The sequence below is a fragment of the Prionailurus viverrinus genome, chromosome B1, assembly GCF_022837055.1.
Source record: "Prionailurus viverrinus isolate Anna chromosome B1, UM_Priviv_1.0, whole genome shotgun sequence".
NCBI lineage: Eukaryota > Metazoa > Chordata > Mammalia > Carnivora > Felidae > Prionailurus > Prionailurus viverrinus.
Window position 1 is genome coordinate 123,643,805 of NC_062564.1, and position 25,345 is coordinate 123,669,149.

A 25,345-nucleotide genomic window follows, 5' to 3' on the forward strand; every position below is an offset into this window, starting at 1 on the left:
TGGTCCTACCTAGGTTTATTGTGAGGGTGAAGTAATCCAGGGAGCCCCATGCCCGGCACACAGTGTGCTCAGTAGTGCAGATCCCCACAGAGCCTACCAGCTGCCTCCTTAACACCCACGTGCTGCCCAAGGAGTGAGCTTTCTAAGTGCACAAATGACCTGGACCTCCCTCTGCTCACCCCACCGACCTGTTAGTCTCCTCTCACCACCTGTTCCATTCATACGTAGACCCCTCGGTGAGCCAGACCCTGTCACTTTGTCTCTACACTTGCTGACATCACCTGCCCCTCCCCGTTGTGTTCCCATAATACCCACTGCAGACACTTCTGTCCAACACACTACTTCCCTGTCTCCCCTCTAGACTTGCTCCTGGGGGTGTCACTATGCCTTCACTCGGACTACCCCTGACAAACGCAGTACTTGTCGCCTCTCAGGTGATCCCCAGGAAGGTCTTTACTCAATAACTGAGTTGTATCTCTGGAGCCCTCGAATACACTGATTACGTGCCACTAGGCTAGACTTTGCTTTCGTCTTTTTCACTTTAGTTTTGGGGTCACCGTGATCAGAGCCTCTGTTACATATTTCAGTTTAAACCTTATACTTAGGGCTGTTTCTGGGTACGTATTCCATCATCAGAACATGCATGTGAAAATATCTGGGCAGTGGCCTGGGAACATGCTGGATTTCTGAAAAAGCTTTGTTTCCATGTTCAGAGAGGCAGCCCCTCACGCCGGGGGGGGGGGGGGGCATTTCTGGCCTGTGAGTGGCACTAATGGATAGGACTTGGTACAGCTGGCTGCCCCCCCAGCTGCCTAGCTGCAGGATTTGATGGAGACCTGGAAGATGATGGCCTCGCCTCCTCCTCTTCTCCGAAAGCAGGTCATGGCCATTTTTAATCTGTAAGAAGGGATCCTTAAATCTCATCAGTGACCTCTGACAAGAAAAAAAAGGGAAACCACATGCCTTTAATGCGGCTGGTCTTTCTTTAACCCTGCATCTGTTGGCTAGACCCCGAGTTCCGCTGCCCCCACAACCTTACGTCTCCCCAGACCGCTCAGGCCCCAGTGAGCTCTTGTCTCTTCGCCTTTGAGTTCTCTCTCTGGACTCTGCTGCAGTTCTTTAGACAAATGGACGTTGGGGGGTTTGCAGAGTGGCTTTCCTCTGTAATATTTGGAGGGATCTCTGGTGAATGTTTAAGGAGCAGGTCTCCCTGTGGCCTTTGGTTTCATCTGGGTCTTCCTGTGGCTGTTGTTTAAAGCTGCACCTCCTGCTCTTCAGGACCACCCCTCCCCCGGAACCTCATCTTCTTTAGAATGTCCTATCCCGCCTCCTTTCTCAAGTAGGGAAATGCTTCTCTCCTTTTTACTCTAGAACTGCTGCCAGTTCCACCCCAGTAGGGTCTGGTTTCTGGAGGGGTAGGTGAATCAGGACCCAGTCTCATAAATCTCAAAGGGGTCCATCTGGCCTGGCTGTGGGTGCACATTCCATGTGACTGTCTCTTTGTTTCTCATCCAGCAGTCGGAAGGAATGTGCTTGTATATGCCAAAGCAGAAGAGTCCCAGACCTTAGGGGCTTATTAATGCTATTTTTGCATTTCTTTTCTGTGTGGGTTGTGAGAGAAGAAACTGAAGCTTGCCAGGTGGTACACAGAGGACTCTCTGAGCTGGTGGTGGAAAAAAACCACAGACGCTCCTGAGGTTTATTGGTTTGAAACCCTTCTGGAGCTTTGTTTGCCTTTTCATTTCTGCACGTGCATAGAAACCTTTTCCAAGAAGAAATCGTTATCCTCAGAGCATATTCCTTTATTGCAGAACCCTGGTGAGAAGCTGCTTAAATTCCAGAGGTAGCTGAATGAATGAGGTGCTGATGAGGAGGAAGGAGAGCAGAGGGAAGGTGGGCTGATTTTTCACATTCTTACTGAGATATATGTGTTCATCAAACCACCGGATGATGCGATCCCACAGGGAGTAGGACATTGTTAAGTAGCTGGAAGATCACTCAGGAGTGGTGAATTTTTGACCACCAGGGCGCCCATCTGGCTGCTTGACAGCAGAAGCCTGCTTTCCCTGGTTCAGGGTGCCGCCATCATGGCAGCATGGCTGCTGACTGCTCCGTGTGCTCACCACTGTTGACTCACACTTCTCGCTGCTCTTTTCTCCGCTGCACCACTTCTGTGTACTCTTAGCTTACACCCACTCATGGCTTCTGCCTACTCCTGGCTTTTGCTTACTCATGGCTTCTCTCTTCCGCCTTTACTCTGAGTGCCTTTAGGTGATTTCCCATTGCCCAACAAAGAAGATCTGATTGGCAAGTCAGTTACTGCCACCTCCATTAGGCATGATCATCAGATATGGTATGGCTTTCCTTAGAAAGGGTCAGGCACAGGGTCACCTGGGCTTCTTAGTTGAGTGTCTGACTTTGGCTCAGGTCATGATCTTACAGTTTGTGAGTTTGAGTCCCAGGTTAGGCTTGCTGCTGTCAGTGTGGAGCCTGCTTGGAATTCTCTCTCCCTATCTCTCTGACCCTCCCCTGCTTGCATGCTCTCTCTCAAAAATAAAATAAACATCTAAAAAAGGGCAGGGGAGGGGGGTCAGGTAAAGGAAGTACCGGAGCAAAACAGATTCCACTCCAGTGCAATTGGGTTAGATGCCTCTCCTATGTGCTTCTAAAGCATCAGATAGGTTCCTCGTGGTGTCATATAATAGTGATGATAATGAGGAAAGTGCTAAACATTCACTGGCTTCTTTTTTTGTGCCAAGCTCTTAGCATAGTGTTTGGATTTATTTGAATTATTTCCTTCATCCTGAGGATGTGAGATACCATTTCACTGATGTGGAAATTGAGACTTGGGTTTGGTAACTTGTCCAAGATCACACAGATAGTAGGTTGTGGAACTAGGATTCAGGACAAGATATATCTGTATTATCGTGTCCTGTCCCTTTGCCCCTCATCTGGCCCTGTCCAGGCTACCCTCTTTCTGTGTTTCTGGATTCCAGGGGAAATTGTAGGTGGACAGGTGGGCGTGAGTACAGTGCAGGACAAATGCTCCCTGCCACACTCTAGAGCAGCCTAAGTGACTGGAATATCTGAGTCTCCCCTTTACCTTAGATAGAGGATGCATATTGATACATGTTTTTGTTGGCTCTCCAAATTTCTGTACGATATTGCCTTAGACATGTTCCATGAACTTATTTCTTTTTAGGCACATATTGGTCTTCTTGCTAAGTTCTGAGAGATACTATCCAGTCCCTAGTAGATAATGGAAATCTTCTATTTTCATTGGAGGATCATCTCTTGAAGGCTCTGAATTGATATGCCAGGAGCTAAGCTAGTTGTCCAAAAGCCAATTTGTGGAATCGCTAATTTGCTGAATATATTTGTTTCTTTCAGCTTTTTTAATTGCCTGGTATTCATCTTGTCTTTAGAGCAGCACTTTACGTTATGGTCAATTTGTTTCTGCCTCTGCTGCTGCACCGGCTATAGGTCTGGAGTAGCTGAGGGCATCAGACTATAGATACAGAAATACATAGTATGAATATGAAGAACTCTTAAAATCCAGTGTTTATTAATATAATCTTAATGATTAATTAAGAATATATGTGTAGGATATCTCCCTATATTCTTGAGTCTGTAGTATTTGAATATATTCTTGTGATCTGTAGTCTTGGTCTCAGGCTTTCTTATTCTGACTCTTTCTGTTTCTCTACTGCTACTGTTCAGAATTCCATTTTCATGTCAACCAAAACAAATGGGTAAAGGAATAAGTACATGTGGCTAATTGCTCTACTTCTCCATTTTTCTTCATTTCATGATTCAGCTTTGTTGGAGGATATTTTCTGACTTGATGCATGAAGCCCGGTGCCCTTAACAGCTTTTGCTCCCAGGGCTGTGCCTGCAGGATTCTTGTAGAAGTAAAAGAACTTACTAGTAAGTGGGATGCAAATACCAGGCTGTGTGTATGTACTTCTCACATAAGCAGCAGTGCTGGGGATGGAAGAGAGGAGCCAATGACATTTTGTATTTATTTTTTTCAATAAGTTTGAGTTCTTTTTTTTTTTTTTTATCTTTATTTTTGAGACAGAGCACAAGTGGGGGAAGGGGCAGAGAGAGAGGGGGACAGAAGATCTGAAGTGGGCTCGGTACTGACAGCAGCGAGCCTGATGTGGGGCTTGAATTCATGAGCTGTAAGATCATGACCTGAGCCGATGGCACTCAGTCGACTGAGCCACCCAGGTGCGCAAATAAGTTTGAATTCTAAAAAGTTGATATTTAAGCTCAAGGGTTGAGCGTTCAGATTTACATGGAGATTTGGAATTTAAATTATGTAAGTATTGACCAAGACAAAGCACCTAAAAATTCCATGCAGAACTCATTTCATTAATGATGCTGAGTTGATAGCGAGTCAACATGAAGGAAGACTGTTTACGCTGGCTAAATTGCTGTGTTGACTGTAAATATCAGCCAGCTGAGTAAAGGAACCATATTAAGTCCAACACTTACCTCTACTCTTTTCCGCTCCCCATCCCACCCCCCAAAACCTTTTTTCCCCTGCTAAAGTGTGAACTTCCGGTTTTGGAGGGGTGTGTGTGTATGTGTGTGTGTGTGTATGTGATGCACCTGTATATATGCACACATGTGGCATTAAAAGCACAATTTATTTAGCTGTTTTCAGGTTGTGCAGGTCCTCAAATGCAAACACAGACTCAAATAGAACCAGCTTGTGCAGTCAAGGGTGGGGTATTCTAAGGATTTGGGAGTGACTGGTAGAACTCATTGGCAGGCCAGGGATTATAATACTGACAGGATTTTCCCTCCCTACCCTTATTCTTTGTTTCTGCCTAAGCCTGGCTTTCTATTTCTCACTGCAGATTGACTTTCTCCACGTGGTGGAAAACACAGTATATGTGGCTCCAGAATTTGGTATTTTACAACTTCAGCCACAGGAGGGAGACGCTTGTTGTAAATCCTAGTGTCAGAGGAAGGCAATTCAGTCTTCTCAACTGTCCTGGGGCAGTGGGGTCATGTGAGAATTGGCAGCTCTGAGGGGCACATGGAATGCATTTGGGGGAGAAGGAATCCTTACAAGAAGGGGAAAGTGTTGTTCCCCAAAGAAGAGGGTGGTGCCCACAGGTTCCCAGAAGACTAGGTATCTGCTGGTGTGGTTCTTGCACAGTCCTCAGGATTTACCACCAATCAGAATATCTATTTTAAATCACTTGGCAGACTTAACTGTAATCTTAGACCTTGTATTCCACCCCCCCCACCCCCCCCCCCGGCTTCTTGTCAATAACAAGCTTTGATTATAATTATTCTTCAGCAGGCATGTGCTAACACTTCTTACTCATTTGTCAGATTGAACTTAACAAAATTAAAAAGTCCAATGAGAGACCCCATCTTTAAGACAACAGAAGGCTGAACTATCAACTCCCCATCATTTTTGTAATCCAGAATCTTGTTGCCAGGATTACGTGCAGCTCTTCTTTAATCTGTGTAGTCCAGAAGCAGTAAGACTGCTTTTCAGTGAATATTTGGAAACACAGCACAGGTGAAGTACAGTATTTTTTTTTTTTTTCATCTCTGTCTAGGTAAGTAGCCCTAATCCTGAGGAAAAGGAAGCTGGGCACTGGGCATTGACTTCCACACTTTGTGTTTTAAGATTGGAGTTAGTTTTCAACAGATAACGACCTGGGTGTATTCTGAATCCGTTAAAAATAAAGTTCTTGGTAGTCTTTTTCATGCTTTGCAGAATATTGTCTCCCACAAGCACTCAGTATCTGTCTCCAGCCCTGGCTTTTGCCGGAATTTAGGATTAAATGAGTAGAATCTGCAGGCCTGCTAGGCCCCCAAATGATTGTTGTTTCCATGGAAACAGTTGAGGGCCTCTCAATTAAAATTGCCCCCGTAGGCTGGACAGAGTAAGAGTATGAAAATAAGTTTGTCTGGGAAGCCAAATACTCCTCCTCCAAATGAAACCCAGAGAAGACAAATGATCCAGGAATCTACTGACAGTTGACATCATTTTTTTTTTCTTTTTGGGGTGTAGCTTTGTGTTTGAGACGCAGGTATGTGTGTTGGCTGGCTGGTGGCTTGGCCAGAGCTGCCCAGATAAATGCCCCTGTTGTCCATAACCTCTTTGTGTAGAGCCACAGATCACAGAAGAGTGTTTGGGAACAATTGGATCTTTGCTCAAATTTGAGTGTGAGTCACAAAAAGCCCATTAAAAATAGGTGAAATCATAGAATGGTATTAAAGTTGGGAGGAACCTAAAGGTCCTTGTGCCCCGTTTCCCATCCAATTTGGGAATCCATCCTAACACAACTGAACAGCAAGGTTCATAGTTTGGCTTCCCCATGAATGGGGAGCCTTCTCTGATCCATTGCTGGAGGGTATTAGAAAGCCCTCTTTTACAATCGTACTGACATCTCTTCCTGTCACTTCCACCTCTGCTGCCTCTTTTCGGTACCAAGTAAATTGAATCTACTTATCTCATAATTAACTCTTTAAATTTTAAGAGAATGTTATCTATATACCCTCCAAAGTCCTCTTTCCCCCTGGCTTATTAGCAGGTCTAAAACATTAAGACTTTAAGTATGGACACCTGTGTTCAGAGACATTCTAGGGGGAGAGGTTGATTTCCTTCTAACACTGGCCCCTCACCACTGGTGCTTGGATTTTGTGTGTCTTTTCTGGCAATTTTTTTCTTAGCATCATTTGTGCAGGTAGAGAGTTGATAACTATTTCTGTGTTTTCCTCTTCTCCCCTGCCTCCCCAGAGTAGTCACAGTTCAAAGCTTGGAAATATGAGAAACACAAGACTGGATCAAACCATTGGTCTAAGCAGTCTCATGAAGGGTGTGGTTGTGTTTGTGAGGTCACCTTAGAAGTTAGTGAATACACCCTACATTCCTAATTGCTTTCATAATCTCTCAACCCTTTATCTGTGACTTATTTAAACCTTTGGCCTTTCCTGTAAAGTTTAAATTGTACATTTTAAGAGTCCTGTATTTCTCATATCTGTCCTATTATTAATATCCTATTGTTCTTAAGTTAATGCCCCGTCTAAAAACAACAGCAACAACAATAAAAACAAACAAATTGTTTTTGTCCAAATGATCCTACAACCTTAAAATGGATGGAAACTTCAAAGTCCTAAACTTTGGTGTTAATTCATGCTGACTGGGAAGTGCTGGGAAGCAAATACGTGGCTTCCACTTGGTAGGCAAACACTGAAGTAGGCATTCTGTTTTGGTTCCAAAATATCAGTAGCTGCGTGACTTTCAGCAAGCTACCAAGCCTCTCTGGGTTTCATTTTCCTCAAGTATAGAATCAGATACATACTTTATGTTCTCTCAGGTTGTTGGCAGTGCTATGGAAACAAATTATTATAAGACTTCACAGCAAGCTATACTATGATATTCTGGGATATTTTGAGAGTTCAAAACAAATTTAATAAAATAAAATATTGATGATATTGGGTATTTAAGACTCCTATACATCCACAGTTTCAAAAAAACAGGTGTCTGCCTCTATAGGAATGAATAGTAAATATGTACCTTGCATTTTAGGGGAAAAAAATCTCATAATTTCTAACATAGGGTCTGGGTGGTATGTGATGTGGTATCACAGCTGAGGGAGAAATGATTTCTGTAAAAAAGTTGCGTGTCCATAAAGAAATGAAATCACTCTGGGTTCCTTTGGAAGGAAGACAAAAGGGTGGAAAGTCTGGGAGTAACTTTTGACGTATGAATCCTTTGAATCTCAATTATTTATTTTTTAAATTTCTTGAGGGAGAGAATACATGTGGGGGGCAGGGAGAGGGGCAGAGGGAAAGAGGGAGAGAATCCCAAGCAGGCTCCATGCTCAGCTCAGAGCCCGATGTGGGGGCTTGATACCATGACCCTGGGATCATGACATGAGCCAGTATCAAGGCTGTTCTGTATACATAGGTCTGTGATGGGAACTCTCAACTGACTGAGCCACCCAGAGGCCCCTAAATCTCAGTTCTTTAAAAAAAAAAAAAAAAAAAAAAAAAAAAAAAAAAAAAGGTATTAAGTTAAATACCCCTAATGAGTCAGTGTGAGATAGCCATCAGCACAGATCACCTAAGTGGGCTTTGGGGGATCGGAGCCGGGTAGGGTCTACTGCTCGAGGGTGGATCCTGAGGCATGGTCCTTCCCTGGAAGACTTGCAGGGGCTTGTTGCTGGGGCTGGCCTGCTGTGGTAGCCTTCAGCATCTAGCTCCACACCCTGGTTCCTGAGAAATGCCACAGGCTTCAAGCAGGCCCTTGTCTGCCTTGGGGCTTCAAAAATGACTCCTCTTCCTGGGGGTTGGGAAGTGTGTTTCTCTTACCCACATGTTTTTACTTATGACTGCTTATATTTGGACATAGAAAAAAAAAGGTAACATCCACATCTTCTCCATACAAGGTCTGATGACAGTTTCCTGGGGTCATTTCTTTGCTTTATGTAATTTTACCAAAATTACAAACTTATCTAGACCTTAGAAAAAAGTAGTCTTTTGTTTGTTTTTTGCAGTGTTTCTTGAGTATTAATCATGCATAATAATCAGATGACCTCTGAAGTTTTTCATTGAAAAGGGGAATAAACCATTGTATTAATCTTTCCATGTTGAAACACTGACCGGGCATCCTGGTGCCTTGTTGTGTGTGCTTTTCCGTCCCCAGGGAGTTCTGTCCAACATCTCTTCCATCACTGATCTCGGTGGCTTTGACCCGGTTTGGCTCTTCCTTGTGGTGGGAGGAGTGATGTTCATTTTGGGATTCGCAGGGTGCATTGGAGCGCTACGGGAAAACACCTTCCTTCTCAAGTTCGTGAGTATCCCACTCGGCTCTCAGGCTGAGGGCTAAGCTCCCGTCTCTCCACAGGAGGATACCCCATCTGTAGACAAAGTGGCTCTACCAAAGGCAAAGCAAAAATATGGCCCGGCTAATGCTTTCCTTTTGGGAGACCTCTCTAGATCACCAGCTACGTGCTCCCCCGTTTTTCTTAATAATATAAGTACCACCCCCAGCCCGTGCCCTCCGTGGAGGTTTTGTACGTGTATATCAGGATTTGCATTTCCAGTCCCTAAAATGCCTTTAGATTAAGGTAGGTATACATATAGTTTTCTTCTCTTAAGTGATTTTTACCTCCTCTTTTAAGCACCTAGTCAGTAGTGAACTCTTCACATAGTTGAGAAAAACCAGACATAAGCACATTGGCTGTGGCCTGTCCTGATTAAATCTGTTAAGCAGTAGGTTTCGGAGAATATGGAAAAACAGTAAGAGGGACGTCCTCCTCCTTCTCTGCCAGTACAGACTTCTCCTTTTGTATGATCAGCATAATTTTCAGGTCCCTTGCAGGGTGTGTGCAGTGTTAGCATGAAAATTTTTAGAGGAGGAGTTTTACCAGGGGCAGATAAGCAATAAAGTAGAGCGTGAGAAATGAAAGCCTTTCCTTTGGAGATTCCTTCCAAAGGAGAAAAAAATGGCATATGCTTACGTGTATGTATCTGAAACAGGTTTGTTAGGTGTAGTCAAAGGTCAGCCAAAGGTGCCTGTCAGTCTGGAGCTTGGCATGCGGGTGGGCACCTGTGTGGATGCCCTCTGAATAACAGCGGAAGGGTGAAAACAATCCACCTTCCTGTGGTGAGGGAAGATGGTGGGATTTCTAGACAACAGTATTCGTGTAGTAACCCCTGTTGCTAGAATCATACTTCTCATCATTCAGGGACATTTTCACTTAAAACGAGAGCCTACACTTGAACTAGTCCCAGCAGCCATGCAATATGTGATTCTCTTTCCGGGCCACATCATCCTATGGCATTTTTCTTGAATATCCCTGAAGAGAGCAGACTCACTGTACCCTACCCAGGGTAGCCCATTTCAAATTTGGGCAGCTCTGGAGCGGATGAGGTTTTGGAGAATCGGACCTGAATGTTCTTATGTTTAACCTGAAAGTTTATATGACTCCGCTAACAGGGAAAACTAAGGGATATTTGGTCTTCTCTACACTTAAATGACCAGTTGGTTCTCTGTTCTGTATACATAGGTCTTTGTTGGGAACAACTGGTTTCCTAACACTCCATTTGCCTTATCTCCCAGTTCCCCCTTTTAAACAGATGCACACACAGTTATTTCATTACGCATACACACACAGAGTTACTTCATTCCTTACCTAATCAAAGACCTGTGGAGCCCCCAGGAGAGCTCTGTCCATGATCCTAACCTGCCAGTCTTCCTGGCATGAGAGCCTTCTAAATGCGTGGGCTCACCTCACTCAAGTTTTTCTGTAGTCTCATAAGGCCACAGATAATACTGAGAATTTGCCACTATTTTATCAGTTTGAGCCTCTGTGGCCTCAATATGGGATCCCCTTTAATATGATCTACTTGAATACGGTTTAGTTTGTAAGAGGAATCCCTTTAATGTAGTCTATTGTATTTGTACTTGAAGATACCAGAGTTAACTGAACAGGCAGAAATAGATACGTTTCTCTAAATCAGCACCTTAATTTTTAAAGTCCCATTTTGGAAGGGAAGAAAATTGAATTGTTTCTTGGCTTTTAAAAATGTTGGATAATATTTAAAATGGTCTCTATTTAGTACAAACAATAAAACCTGGCCCAGAATATTCTTTGAGCAGGAGCTGTGAAATAAGTAGAAGCAAATGTCAACATGGCTTGAAAACAGCCTCAAAGATTGGATTCTGTAAGGCTGGGAGATTTGCTGAGGGAAAATCTGAGAGCTAAGATAATGTGAAATAGAAATGGAGCTTCCTGGTCAGCTAAGGCCCTAGTTTGAAGCCTGTGAGTCAGTCTCTGCACCTTTGAAAGTGGGGGAAATTGGGTTACAGGGTCAGGGCATATAGGTTTCTGCCAAATACTCTATAAGAATTTAATTTGGACTTAATTTTTGACATATATGTATCATATAACATTAAAGGAAAATTTCCCAGGGTAACTGGAAAATGAACTTGCCTAACCTTTATGGTGATGAGAACAAAAAGCTAGTTAAAATCTCTTCATGACTTGCGTCTTGGTATTTTGTGTACTATTGTATTGTACTTGGTATTTTGTGTACATTTGTATACAAATGATTTTCTCATTTGTATAGTGTGATAACTAGTGTATTTCTCTACCTAATAAAGGGACGGGAGTTGTTTTATACTATGGGGTAGGCATTGAGTAAAAGTGATAGTTTTTTCCTGTCTTTTTTTCTAGATTGAGGAAAGCTTACTTTGAAATTACTGGTACCACTGATGATAATTAACAGTTGAGATCCTATTTCTACTGTATGCATCAAGGACAGATAACCAGGAGATCTATGGAGCCTGAACCTGAGCCCTGGAGGGTCTAGAATTAAGGCCTAAACTTTGGGGTCCTAGACTTTGCCAGGAACTTCTTTCTTTCTTCCACCCCTCCCCTCATGCCCACCCTCCCAAGATGGCCCTTGGTACCCTGGAAAAACACTGTCAGATATGCAGACATTTGATGTGAGAAGGCCCCACCCCACTGCCCTCTCCCACCCTCACCGCACGTAAGACTGTGAGGTCTTTGGAGGCAGGATTATGCCTTACTCATCCTTGCTTCTGCAAAGCCCTCCAAATCCAGGGCCCGATCTATTATGGGTCCTTCGATGTTTGCTGGAGGAATTAACATATTTTTGTCTTTGCTTTGTTTTAATAAGTAACTGTGTAGTCTGCTTCGCGCCACTCCTCCAGCACCTTTTTCTCTCAGTTGGCTGCTCGATGTCTGCTTGCTGAGGCAGAGAGCTTTAGCCCCCTCTGCCTCTCAACCACTCTCCGTCCTGTAGCTTTCAGGAGCTCTGCTGAGCAGCTGTGGCCCTCTTTCTGTCCTTGTTACCAGAAGTTCACCTCGTCCTTCACAACCTCATTTCTCATAATCTGTTTCAGCACAATGAATTAGAAAAGAGTAAGAGGGTGGGGGCGATAGGAAGTGGAAAGAACTGTGGGTGTGAATGATACGTTGGTATGACTGCCATCTGAGTCTTCTAGATGGAAAGGCAATTTCTCCAGATTTATGGGCAATCACATTACCTGTGGCCTCCAGCCTTTCTGTTTAAATTCTTGTTGTCTGCATTAGCCAGAAGTCTTCCTTTGGCTGCAGGTTAATGTTATTTAAAATCTTCTGAGACTGGTATTTACAAAGAAGGGTGAGCACAGCCAGTGTTCCTAAGAAAGCTTTCAACCCAGTTTTCATGATGGTAAATGATTTTCACATCCTAGTCACCACCGCCCCCCCCACCTCCGCCCACACTCACAAACTTCCTCTTTGACCTCTTCATCCAAGACGAACAAATCTGCTATCTTACACCATAAAACAGGTGCAAAGGAGAATTAAAGCAGTATCTGAATCCAGAAAAGGAACGTGTTGCATACAGAATCAAGGCCATAGTAACAAATGGCAGTCGATCTTACAATACTGAGATAATTTCTCTTTCAGCATTACGAAAGCTTACTAGAGGTAGGGGCAGGTCATGGTTCAAGAGTCTGGCAGTACATCAATCAGAAGAAACTCATTAGGTCTTAATGTGGGTCTAATGAGAAATTCCTTTTATCCATGTTTGCTTATAGGCTTTGTTGTTTAATTACCAAATGGACCACAAGAGTCCCTAAAATGTGATTATGAATGATTTTTAAAAATCCTTTCTTGGAATATAATATTCTATTAATGAATCTTAAACTGAAGATTATCTGCTTTGGACATGTGTAACAACCACCCAATGTAATTACAAACCTTTTTAGAAGGAACCCTCTAACTATATATGATCAAAATAGCCCTTTTAACTGTTCTCTGTGTGTCTTTTGTCTTAGTTTTCTGTGTTCCTGGGAATTATTTTCTTCCTGGAGCTCACTGCTGGGGTTCTGGCATTTGTTTTCAAAGACTGGATCAAAGACCAGCTGTATTTCTTTATAAACAACAACATCAGAGCGTACAGAGATGACATTGATTTACAGAACCTCATAGACTTCACCCAGGAATATGTAAGTTTAAATTTATTTTTAAGTTGAAAGCCTTCTCGAGGAATGAGAACATTCCTCCTGGCTTCTGCATGTGCCAGCTGGAACCTACCTCTGGTTCTTCCACATGGTTTTGTTTGTTTGCTTGTGTATTTATTATTTTCTGACCTGCTTTATGACTTACATGATTTGCACCCTGAATGGAAATGCCCTATTTTCACTTATCTCAATTTCTACAAAGTCCAAGGGACCAAGAAAACTTCTTGAGCAACAAGATTATAACTACAGTTGCTGTTTCCTATTGACATCTGAAGAATATTATTTTGCTAGAAGTTTAGCGTTTTATTTGGTGTTTAACATGCTTTCTTGCTCCTTGTCCCTTTAAAAAAATTTTTTTTTTTTTTGCTTATTTTGAGAGAGACTGAGATAGTGTGAGTGGGGAGGGGTAGAAAGATTGAGAGAGAGAGAGAGAGAGAGAGAGAGAGAATGAGAATCCCAAGTAGGCTTCAGACTGTCATCACAGAGCCCAGTGTGGAGCTTGAACTCACGAAACCATGAGATCATAACCTGAGCCAAAATCAAGAGTCGGACGCTCAACCCACTGAGCCACCCAGGCGCCCCTTGTCCCCTTTTGATCGTCTTCCACACTTCACAGCTCACAATAATACATTTAGCAATAGAAAATTTGTCCACAAAGTTCCTAACATGCCCATCCAAATATCCTGGCACATGCAGTTCCATGCAACTGAAAGTTGAGAAACTTCTAAACCCTGGCGGCTTCTAACAAGTAACGAATCTCTCACAGAGCCACCCCCCACCCCAGGTTTCTGAACATTACCAGGTGATGTCCTCTGTAATGCAAATGAAGTAGGCACCCCGTTTGACTCAAAATGCAAAATGGTATAAACAAGGTTCAGAAGAACTACAGATCTAGTGCCAAAATCTGATTAGCAAAGTGACCATGGGCTAACAGAACCTTGACCTATTTCCCCGAAAGTAAAACGGAAATAATAATAGCTACTGTTTAACTCCTGCAAATATTAGGGCACTCTAATGAGATGTGCATTGTTTTATATTAGGCTTAAGGTGTAACTGTCCTAAGGTGTTAAGGTCTTTATTTGCATGCACTGAGAAACTGGATAAGGTGAGCAGAACTGGACAGTGCTGTCTGTGCCATAAATGCAGGACTGGAGGGCCAACAGAAGCCCAGTGGATCAACGGTGGTCTCTTGGTTGGACAGCTTTCCAGAATGAGCTGGGGTCCCTTCTGATAAACGGAGGAGACGGCTGCATCAGCACTTGCTATCTGGGAGACCACCCTCCTTCCTTAGGTACTCAGAAGTCAGCTGAGTTGTGTTGGTTTTGTTCAGTAGCATCAATGACCGTCCTCGAGTAAGCTGCACCTCAGGTGTGAAATTAAGCCCTGTTTCATCTCCTCAGCAGACTTCAGTGTTTTGTTAGGTCATAATGGATGCAAGCTCACACCTTGCCAAATGTCATCGCTGACTAGTTTGCGTGACAGATCTGATGAAGCTTTGTGGGCAAACCTTGAGACGCACAACCCAAGCCCTCGAAGGACCAGACGGGTTGGAAGAACATGCGTGCACACGTTCTCTTGAAATGCTGTCTGCTTTATATGGAAATCCTGTTATTTCATGTGATTTTATTTTTCTGTTATAGAGTTTAATGTGTTGAAGTAGCTATTGGTCCTGAAAGCCTTAAAATGGTCAAGGCTTGATGTGTATTTAACTCTTGAGAAGTAGAGCTAGTCCATTTGAGGGGAGTGACGAAGTTGGCTTCTGGAGCAAGCAGTACTCGGACCAGTCCCCATTTGAGACTCACTGACTTTAACTGCTCATTTTATATACATTTTAATTACATGATGGAATTTTTGTACATGCATTTACATATTTTTAAATATTTGTTTTTGAGACAGAGAGCGCCAGTGGGGGAGGTGCAGATAGAGAGGGAGACGGAGGATCCGAGGTGGGCTTTGTGCTGTCAGCACGGTGGGGCTCGAACTCATGAACCATGAGATCATGACCTGAGCCAAAGGCGGATTCTCAACTGACTGAGCCACCTAGCGGCTGCTGGATGATTGATTTTTTTTTTTTTTAATTTTTTTTTTTCAATGTTTTTATTTTTGGGACAGAGAGAGACAGAGCATGAACGGGGGAGGGGCAGAGAGAGAGGGAGACACAGAATCGGAAACAGGCTCCAGGCTCCGAGCCATCAGCCCAGAGCCTGACGCGGGGCTCGAACTCACGGACCGCGAGATCGTGACCTGGCTGAAGTCGGACGCTTAACCGACTGCGCCACCCAGGCGCCCCAAAATGTTTTAAGTTGAAAATGTAAATACGTGCTCTTTAAAAACTTCAGAGTAGTAACAGATATATAATGAAAAGTAAGCCTCTAAAACTTTTGGGGGTAATGAGCATGTTCACTATCTTGATTGTGGTGATGGTTTCACAATGTATACGTATGTCAAATGTTATAAAATTGTACACTTTAAGGGGTGCCTGGGTGGCTCAGCCAGTAAGTGTCCGACTTCGGCTCAGGTCACGATCTCGCAGTTTGTGAGTTCAGGCCCTGTGTTGGGCTCTGTGCTGACAGCTTGGATTCTGTGTGTCCCAGTCTCTCTGCCTCTCTCTCTCTTTCTCTCTCTCTCCAGAAATAAATAAACATTAAAAAAAGTTGTACACTCTAAATATGTTCAGTTTATATTGTATGTCAATTATACCTCAATAAAAAGGATTTTTTAAAAACCCTTAATGCGGTAGAGACCACAATTTTTAGACAGTAAGCCTCTAGCCCTCCCACCCATAACCCCACTTGCCTCCTTCAGGCACAGTCAGGGTTCAGTGTCTTATTTATCCTTCTAGAATGTTCTTCCATGTACCCAAGCCAGGCAGACCTTGTTCTGATTGAGCCTGCTGAGCAACTCCTCCCCTTCCTCCACCTAACACCATGGGTCTCCTAAATCATTTAAATCAGATGCTAACACATCTTACAAATCTTGGGCCTTAATCACTTTGGAAGCTTTTATAGGAGCTGCTTAGGTTTAGTTTGGTCTACAACTAAATTCTGAGACAGAAAAGAAGGTTAGAGCTGGCGGAAGCTGGGTGTCGGTCGTTTGGTCGTGAGTATAGGCACCTGGTCGCCTCCAAGTCAAGATGTTCTAATTCTCTCCTGTTTGCTCTAGTGGCAGTGCTGTGGGGCTTTTGGAGCTGATGATTGGAACCTAAATATTTACTTCAATTGCACAGATTCCAATGCAAGTCGAGAGCGATGCGGTGTGCCATTCTCCTGCTGTACTAAAGACCCCGCAGTAAGTGAAGGCCAGCAGACTGTTGGCCAGCTCCACACGTCACACTGAGAATGGGCAGGGGTGGGGGGCTTGGGGGGAGGAGCACAGTGACTTTTTTTCTCGAAGCCTCTTCTTACGTGCTCATTCCCAATTGTAGCTCCTGTAGGGGGCACAGTTCTCAGATCTTCCCAGTAGGGGTAATAATTGCTGACCTTAATTTAGTAGTACGTGCTGGTTCCTAGTCTCAGTCTTTTTGTGAGTTGGCTCAATAAAATTCAGAATGTTCCTCCTGGCGGATACCACCATTATCTTCCCTCTTTGGGTGAAATGTAGGCCGGTAGAGTTTAATTAACTTTCCCAAGCTCACATTGCTAGCAAGTGAGGAGCCGAGCTTCAGACCCAGGAAGCCTGCCTGTGGTGTCTGTAATTCCTTCTCTGTTAGGTGAGAGCTCCCTGCATTGGTTTGGGGTTAGTGATCCTTTGTGTCCCGACTTGGTTCTGGGGGAGATATTAGGGATAGGAGAGGAGTTTGAGGTAGGATAGGGCTCATCTACTAGGTAGGAAGACCGCAGCTGCCTGGACTTTCAGTTGCAATGATGATAATAACTGTAGTTGGTATTTGAGAAAAAGATAAAATATTACACCTGTGCATAACGCCTTCTACCATGACTTTGGTTGTATTTTGGGTCAAATCATGTGACTGGGATATGGGATGTCTTGAGATGCAATTGCCTTGTCATAAGTTAAAAGCCAGGAGTGAATGTTAGAACAAGCGGGAGAATTTGCTTCTGCACATGTCCATCCCCCACTCTTTGGCCTTCTGGGACATCAATCCAGGCAGCCTCCTCCAGGCCGCCCTTCTCGAAATCAGGTGGAGCCCAGTGAGGACCACTGAACTCGTCAGCAATTTCCCCATGGAGGGTGTAAGGTGTGGGGCTCTTTAAAAGAGGCCATGGTCTTGGGGTGGAATAGTAGTTCTCTGAGGGCTTCAGAGGGGTCTCCGGGCTATTACTCTTGGTCTGAAAGAGACTGAGAATCAGAAAGGACTGTGCTTCCCTGCTCTGAGACCCTGCCAGGAAGCCCACCTTTCCTACTGGCTAGTTTCGTGCTCTCCTCTGAGGAGGGCTCACAGGCAGGAGAGCACCCAGTACAGAGCCCTGGGTGCCCACGCAGGTACTGGCCGGCAGGTGCAAATTATTCTGTCTCCAGTTCCTGCCCTGTGTTAACATTCCATCAGAAGTATGAAGCGTCTCTGAAGGCATTATGCTCCCCTTTTGACTACAGATACTCTGGGTAGAGAGTTTTCATTCCATAAATGCCAAGGTAATAAAATCCACCCCATACCCTGCAGAGGGGAAAAAATAAACCTAAAACCGCAGAACCCACATTTCTTGTCAGACCTGTGAGATGTCAGGGTGTCTGTCCATGTGACGTGTTGTCAGCACATTGTTTTGTTTTTAATTATTAAAGTAATGCATTCTCATTGAAAAATCCTTTAAATGACACAGAAGTATATAGATTAAAAAGTAGAAGTCCCCCCAAAAGAGCATAAGTAAACATAGTCGTTGTGCCCTTTACCATGGTTTTATCTATGTCTTAGTTTTCTGAACCCCATATGCTTCCTGAGGTTGTCAATAACATGCTTGCTTTTCTTATATTTCCCGAGCCTCAGTTTTCTTCTTTTGGAAAAAAGAAGGCATATTTTAATACTTACTTCTGAGAATTTTTATAACAATTACTTGGGATAATACATAAAAGTGTTTAACATGGTACCTAGGACATCTCCATGCCTAAGCACACAGTTTATTAACAACACTTAACAGGGATCTTCTGCTAATTCTTAGGTGGGCTTCCTGTCTATTGAGTGAATTTCACTTTTCTATTTTCTTTCTCCCCAGGAAGATGTCATCAACACTCAGTGTGGCTATGATGCCAGGCAAAAACCAGTAAGTGGAATCTCATCTTGTCACTTAGCACAAAGGGTGTTTCTGAGGAGCTTTTGAACTTGCATGGTGACACTGTGCTCTCCTCTTCCCTTGCGAAGGAAGTTGACCAGCAGATTGTTATCTACACGAAAGGCTGTGTGCCCCAGTTTGAGAAGTGGTTGCAGGACAATTTAACCATCGTGGCTGGTATTTTCATAGGCATTGCATTGCTACAGGTAAGACCAGGCTCCTTTATGGATGTCACAGAGAAATGATGCTCTGGGAGAGCCCTTCCCAGGACAGGAGCTCTGCTTAATCACCTTAACATCACAATTTTTAAGACACATTGGAAGGCTGGGAAACAGACCTAAACTATTGGGTTTATATTTTATTTAAAGCCCATTTTAGATGCTACTATCCTGAAATACTTCAGGAAATCTTTTTTCCTTTCCAAGATGGAGAAATTGATTGGGTTAGCAGTTGTCTGCTGGGATTCCAGTGTTTCCATGGGCAAAATAATATTGTATTGTGACAGTTGGGGCAGGTAGGAATGGTCAGAAGTAGATCCCAGTGGCAACATTAAGACTTTTTAGAATTTCACACACATCCAGTGTTCTGTTCTCTCTCTGGACCGCCTTGTCAAAATGCTAGTGAGGGAAAGAAGACACCCACTTTTCCTCCTAAGCTGCCCCAAGAGCTGAGGTTTTTATCTTGTAAAGATGTAATACTTTTCTTAGAGGGTCACAAATGGGGCACAGTGGTTGAAAGAGATTAAAGAAGTCCTAAATAAATGGAAAGCCATTCCGTATTCATAGATTGGAAGACTTAATTTTGTGAAGGTGGCAGTACTCAAATTGATCTACAGGTTCAGTGCAATCCCTTTCAAAATTACAACTGCCTTCCTACCCCCACCCCGCCCCCAAATGGACAAGCTGACCCTAAAATTCATGTGGAAATGCAAGGGACCGAGAATAGCAAAACAAACTTGAAAAAGAACAGAGTTGGAGAATTCACACTTTCCAATTACACTTACTACAGAGCTACAGTAATCAAGATGGTACATAAGGTTGGATCCACAGATCAGTGGAAGAGAATTGAAAGTCAGAAATAAGCCCTACATCAATGGTCAGTTGATATAAAAAAAAATTTTTTTTTAATGTTTATTTTTGAGAGAGAGAGCGTGAGGGGAGAGGAGTGGCAGAGAGAGAGGGAGATACAGAATCTGAAAAGGCTCCTGGCTCCGAACTGTCAGCACAGAGCATGACACAGGGCTCAAACTCACCAACCATGAGATCATTACCTGAGCTGAAGTCAGATGTTTAACCAACTGAGCCACCCAGGTGCCCCTATGGTCAGTTGGTTTTTGACAAGGGAACAGAGATCAGTCAATGGGAAAAGAAGTCTTCTCAACAAATGGTGCTGGACCAACTGGATACCTATAGGTAAAAAGAATGAATTTGGGCTCCTACCTCACACCATATATGAAAATTAACTCAAAATAGCTCAAAGACCTAAACTTAAGAGCTAAAGCTATAAAACTCTTAGCTAAAGCTAAAGACAGTGTAGGTGTAAATCTTTGTGACCTTGGATTAGGCAGTGTTTTCTTATATATGACACCAGAAGCACAAGCAACCACAGAGAGTACATAAGTTGGACTTCATCAAAATTTTAAAACTTGAGTGCTAAAAATGATAAGAAAGAGAAAAGACAACCCACAAAATGAGAGAAAATACTTGCAAATCATTGTGTCGGATAGGGGTCCAAAGTCTAGAATATATAAAGAACAACTCAACAATAAAAAGACCAGCCCAATCCAAAGATGGGCAAAGAATTTGAATAGATATTTCTCCAAAGAAAGTACAAATAGCCAATAAGCACATGAAAAGATGCTCATCATTAGATATTTGAGAAATTTAAATCAAAACCACAATCACCTAGCACTTCACACATGCTAGGATGGATATAATTAAAAAGGAAGACAATAATGTGTCTTGGCAGGGATGTGGAGAAATGGGAACCGTAATACATTGTTAAAGGGAATGAAAACAATAGAGTCACTGTAGAAAACAATTCGGCACTTGCTCGGAAAGTTAAACGGAGTTGCCATTGTGACCCAGCAACTCCACTCCCAAAAGAACTGGAAATCTGTTCACTAGAAAGTTGTACAGGGACATGCATAGCAGCACTATTCATAATAACAAAAAAGTGGAACCAGTGTAAATGTCCATCAGCTGATGATGGATAAACAACATGTGGTTTATCCATAGAATGGAATATTAGTCAAGTCATCAAAAGGATTGAACTTGAGTGGTTGTGAGGGATGGGAGAATAGAAATGCCTGTGAATAGGTACAGAGTTTCTTTTCAAGGTAATGGAATGTTCTAGAATTAGACAGTGGTGATAGTCGTACACCCTTGTGAATATACTAAAAACCACTGATGTGTATACTTTAAAATTAGGACATGCTTTATAGTGTATGAATTATGTATCAATTTTAAAAATAAAAGAGATTCATTGACCTAGGAAAAGCCTAATGACGTTTTGAGTTTCACTGTTTGACTCTCTTTTCCTTCCTTTCCCAGATTTTTGGGATCTGCCTGGCCCAGAATTTGGTTAGTGATATTGAAGCTGTCAGGGCTAGCTGGTAGGGCCCCGGCAATGCTGCTGCAAAACACTGGACAGACCCAGCCTTCCTGCCCCTCCAGCGTGCCCAACCCAATCCATGCTGCACGGACCCTGATCACAGAGGCATCTTGCAATCCCACCTGATGGAGCTGCCAAGAACTTGGTTTGGGGGAGGGGGGTGGTGCAACTGGGAAATGCTGCTCACTGACAGAATTAAACAGATAACCAGTATGAAAGTCGTTGAGCCGTGAATCTCTACTGTAGCCATGAATTTATGGATGGATACTTACCAAAAAAAGAAAAAAAGGGAGGGTGAGGGACCCAGATGTACCTGAATTTGTGGAACACACAGTCTCGTTCTCCACTTCGATAACTGGAGGGCTGGAAGAAGCAGTTTTGTTCTTTGTCACACCTTGAAGGGACTGCTTTCTGTTCTATGGCCTAAAGAAGTACATCTTTCCTAAAACTCAGCCCCTTACCTGGGGGGGCTGTGGTGTTTTGGGGCACCCCTTCGCTGTACATTTCAAGGAACTGTTAACAACTGTGATCCCAAGAAGAAAACAGCTTGTCTTCGGGGTTCAGATTTTGTGACCGCATTCAGCAAGTAATGCGGGTGGGCATGCGTGGTCTCTCCTGGAGTGTCCCTTAGAAGGGACGTTGTGTATCCCACGTGCATGGAGTAAGGGCAGCAGGACACTTTGTGATGCTGAATTTTAGCAGGACAGATCGTTGTTCTAAGTAGGCCTGAGCTTTATTTATCAATGACATTCAAGGAGAAATTGAAGTTAATGAAGAGGTTATTGGTTAACATCCCTCACCCCCGCCCACCCTATTAGTTGTTGGATTCTTTGGAAACTCTGGAATATTCTGGGTTTTGTTTGGCTTTTTTTGCGTTTTTGTTTTTGTCTCCCAAAAGTGAGAGCTGGGATGCAGTTTCTCTTAAAGTGTTTTCTTACTCAGCTCAATGTTAATTTTTTGGTATAATCTCCCTGCATGATCTGTGAACCTGAATCCACCAGCTCCTTTTCCTGCCCTGTCTCCCACGAACATTTATAAATGTTATTTGGTCGGGATTCACTTTGTAGGTTCCTGGCCTTCAGAGGTGTGGCGTGTCCTCCCTGGCTGCGAAGCGACTGGTAAATGCTTCCACAGACTCGATAGTCCCTTTACCCCATCAGTCTCCGGGACCTCATCCGCAGCCCCCAGTTTTCTCTTTGAATGGAATTGAACCTAATGCTGAAACAGTGTTGACTCACAATCAAGAAATTTATAATGTTTTTTTCCCCCTTCTGGTTTTACTTTGCTTTTATTTAACAACAACAACAACAAAAAAGCATGGCCAGAGCTCCCTCCTAGTGCAGACTAGCCATCAGGATGGTAACAAAGCACAAATACTTAGGAGGGAGGGGCATTGATGGGGCAAGTGTTCTGTGACCCAAGGTCGGACACCACTTCCAGGTGCTGCCGCTCATCCTTACCCCCACGAAGGTGGGGAGGGATGAGTCCTGCCCCCAGATTTTAATCCAGCTGGTATCCACCAGGATGCCACTCTCCTGGGGAGCAGACATCAGCCTGTGGGACGGCGGGAAAACCACAGGTACATTTTACGGTGATGCCACACTTGCCAGCACAAAACTGGGCAGCTAGCATGCTTTGTGGAAATTTAGCAAGCTTTTCCGTTTTAGCCCCATGTTGCATCGCTGTGGCTGATGAACGTGTCAATCTGCTCAGAGAAAAGACAGAAATTCTTTGAAAACTGTCTCCAGAGTGTGGGTGTGTGTGTGGCTGCATGTGTGTTTTTGTGTCTCTGTGTAGTTAGAGATGTTCATTCCATCTTCTGGCTGTAAGATGATTTGATGTCATCTCTGCCCCCACGCAGTTGTCATTCTGTAATGTCATTCCAACACGGAGAAGACTTGAGCCCCGCAATTGGCACTCTTGTCTTTATTACCTCATTCTCCGGTGAACTCCCTCTGACCAGTTGATTCAGAATCAGGCAGGATCCCCTCCCTTTGGCACATCCAGTGAAAGGCCAAATGGCAAGTCCAAGTGCGTTCTAAATTTTAATTAGTCACCCTTTATTTTTTACATTTGAGAGTGGTTGTAATTAAGGCTGTCATTAATAAACTGGTTCTACCTTACGTGGAGTTCTGTCTTTCTTCATTACTTGTCTTGGAATTGCAGAATTCTCAAATCCAGTGGCTCTCGGACTTTAACGGGCATCAGAATCAACTAGAGGGCTTGCTGAAACAGATTACTGGGTTTGCCCCATCCCCACAATTTCTGATTTAGGAGGTGCGTTTCTGACAAGTTCCCTGGTGATGCTGTGCGTCTTGGATGCACAGTTTGAGAAGTATTGCTCTGATCAGCTCTCTAAGGGGGAAAGGAACATTTTGGGGTTGGGGAGGGAAAAGTCCCTTTGTGCTACTGGGTGCAGATAGGTGGGTATGTAGGAACTGTCTGTCCTTGAGGTCATTGTCTGCTGGTCACAGTCACCTGGGGACCACGTAGGATGCAGATCATCAGGCCTTGCCCCTGGCAGTTTGGGAGGGCATGAGCCAAAGCCTATGTTTTTAAGAAGCTCCCGTTAAAAATTTAATGCACAGTGAAATTCAGGACTCATTATCTTGGTAATATTCACAACTTTTTTCTAAGAAAATAATTGCTAGTAGTCCCTGAGAATAAGAATCTTAAAAACCCATTTGAAAAATGCTATTGTAAATGTCCTTTCATTGTGAATTACCACTGTAGAAAGACTTGTCTTTAAAACTATTAGACTTTTTTCAAAGATCAAACAAAATGTGAAGTTTCATAGAGACCCAAGTAGGTCCCAAGACTTGCTTGAGAAACGTTTTACCTCATTTCCCTGGATATTTGAGACCAAAATGTTATTTTGACTTTAGAGAAGTTGTCAGTGGCAATTGGAGATAAACAGTCCCTACTGAGTTTTCTTAGCTGTGCTGGTAGGGATTATGTACCTCTGTGAGGTGATTGGCCCTCCTTGCTCACAGCAGACACAGAGCCAACAAAGAAAATTCTAGCTTAGATGTAAAAGGATGCTTTGTCCACAAAACTCAGGGCTTACAGGAAGTTTCTTCCTGTTTTGAAGGTAGACTCCTGCAGGATAGTTCCTAAATTTCTCTTTATCTATATCATTTGCTTATGACAAAATCATTGCTTCCATGATTTAAAAATATTTAATACCATTTTTAAAAATGAACACAGGAATAAAAGAATTTTGCATCACAAAGCACTTAAAAGAGAAGTCAGTCCCTTTATTTTTTCTCCCTCTTTTCTTCTCCCAAGGAGTAGATGTCTCTGTCCCCCCTTGATGTCTCTGTCAGCCTTCTCCCTACTGTAGGTCCCAGTCTTCCTTCTCTCCAGGAGATTCTGAAAAGTGTCTCTTGGCCTCATTGTGCAGAATGTTTCCTCATTCATGCCCTGGGTCTGTGTGGGCAGGAGTGGGGTCATTCTGCAGTTCTGTGGAGTCCCTCTGAGTGTCAGTTTCCGGCTCACTTGGACAGGAGCCCTGGGAAGCCGGGGGGCTGAACAATGAGGAGCTGGAGCCCAGTGACCTGGCTGGCCCTCTGCAGCTCTCTTTGTCATTTGTTCAGTGAAGCCCTCCTTCTCTAGGGAAATCCTGTTTAGACCTCCAAGGAAGAACTGGCAACCTCTCCATGAACACTGGCCAACGAGGGTTCATGGCCAGCACACTCCAGTGAGGTCATGGGACTGCTCGGAGGTGCTGCCCTCTCAGCAGTGAGAAGCCGCGTCTTTGAGGGAAAAATACAGTGTTTGCCTGGAAATATACTAACTTTGGCCTTCTGGTGACATAAAATCTATATATGACGACAGATAAGGCAGATGTCTCTGGGTAGGGGTAGGGGTTAGAGAAGAGAAGCCAAACTCAGAACAAAGACCAACGCCAACTTCAGACTTCCTTTGCCTTCTTTTTTGGAAGAGTTTGTGACAAAGGTCGAGTTTATAAAATCATAGAAGTGCTAATTTTTAGGACTTCTGTAATTTTGAAGAATTAAATACAGCTTCCTTTGGATTGTTCATGATGAGTACTTCTCTTATAAGCTTGGCACCCATGACAGGATGCCTGAATTAGTCCACTCCTGGTATCCGTTAACCCAAATCAAACTCCTTGGGACCTGCACTGGCCAGTGGAGGCCCCAATTTACTTCTAGGAGCTCCCGATCGGAGAATACCTGAAGGAAGAGCAGGTTAGTTTAAGAGTTTCTTACTGTGCAAATACATTCTAAAAAGAAAACAGCATGCAAACAAGATAGTGCTTCCCATGTTGTTGCTTTTCTTTGAATGTGTGCTTGCAATGTATGTGGGAGAAAACCAACTAGAAAGACTCCTTTTAAATCTGGAGCTTATAGGCTCCCTAGCTCAGGGTTTAGGGCACTGGTCTTGTAAATCTGGAACTTATCTTCGTATATTAACTTTTGCAGAGCAAATGGTTTGACAGGAACGTATTAATGGCCTGCCCCCTAGTGGT

The 25,345-nt window shown here is 43.5% G+C and overlaps 1 protein-coding gene across 1 annotated transcript in view; it reads left to right on the forward strand.

Moving 5' to 3' along the window:
- The window catches only part of TSPAN5 (tetraspanin 5), a 181,807-nt gene extending 158,837 nt beyond the window's left edge, over positions 1-22,970 (forward strand). The window contains exons 3-8 of the mRNA XM_047857127.1: positions 8,684-8,830; positions 12,833-13,003; positions 16,181-16,306; positions 18,184-18,231; positions 18,330-18,446; positions 20,793-22,970. Of these exons, the coding sequence (XP_047713083.1) occupies positions 8,684-8,830; positions 12,833-13,003; positions 16,181-16,306; positions 18,184-18,231; positions 18,330-18,446; positions 20,793-20,858 (675 nt within the window). The 3' untranslated portion in view covers positions 20,859-22,970. The remainder of the gene's footprint in view (positions 1-8,683; positions 8,831-12,832; positions 13,004-16,180; positions 16,307-18,183; positions 18,232-18,329; positions 18,447-20,792) is intronic.
- Positions 22,971-25,345: the final 2,375 nt, after the last annotated feature.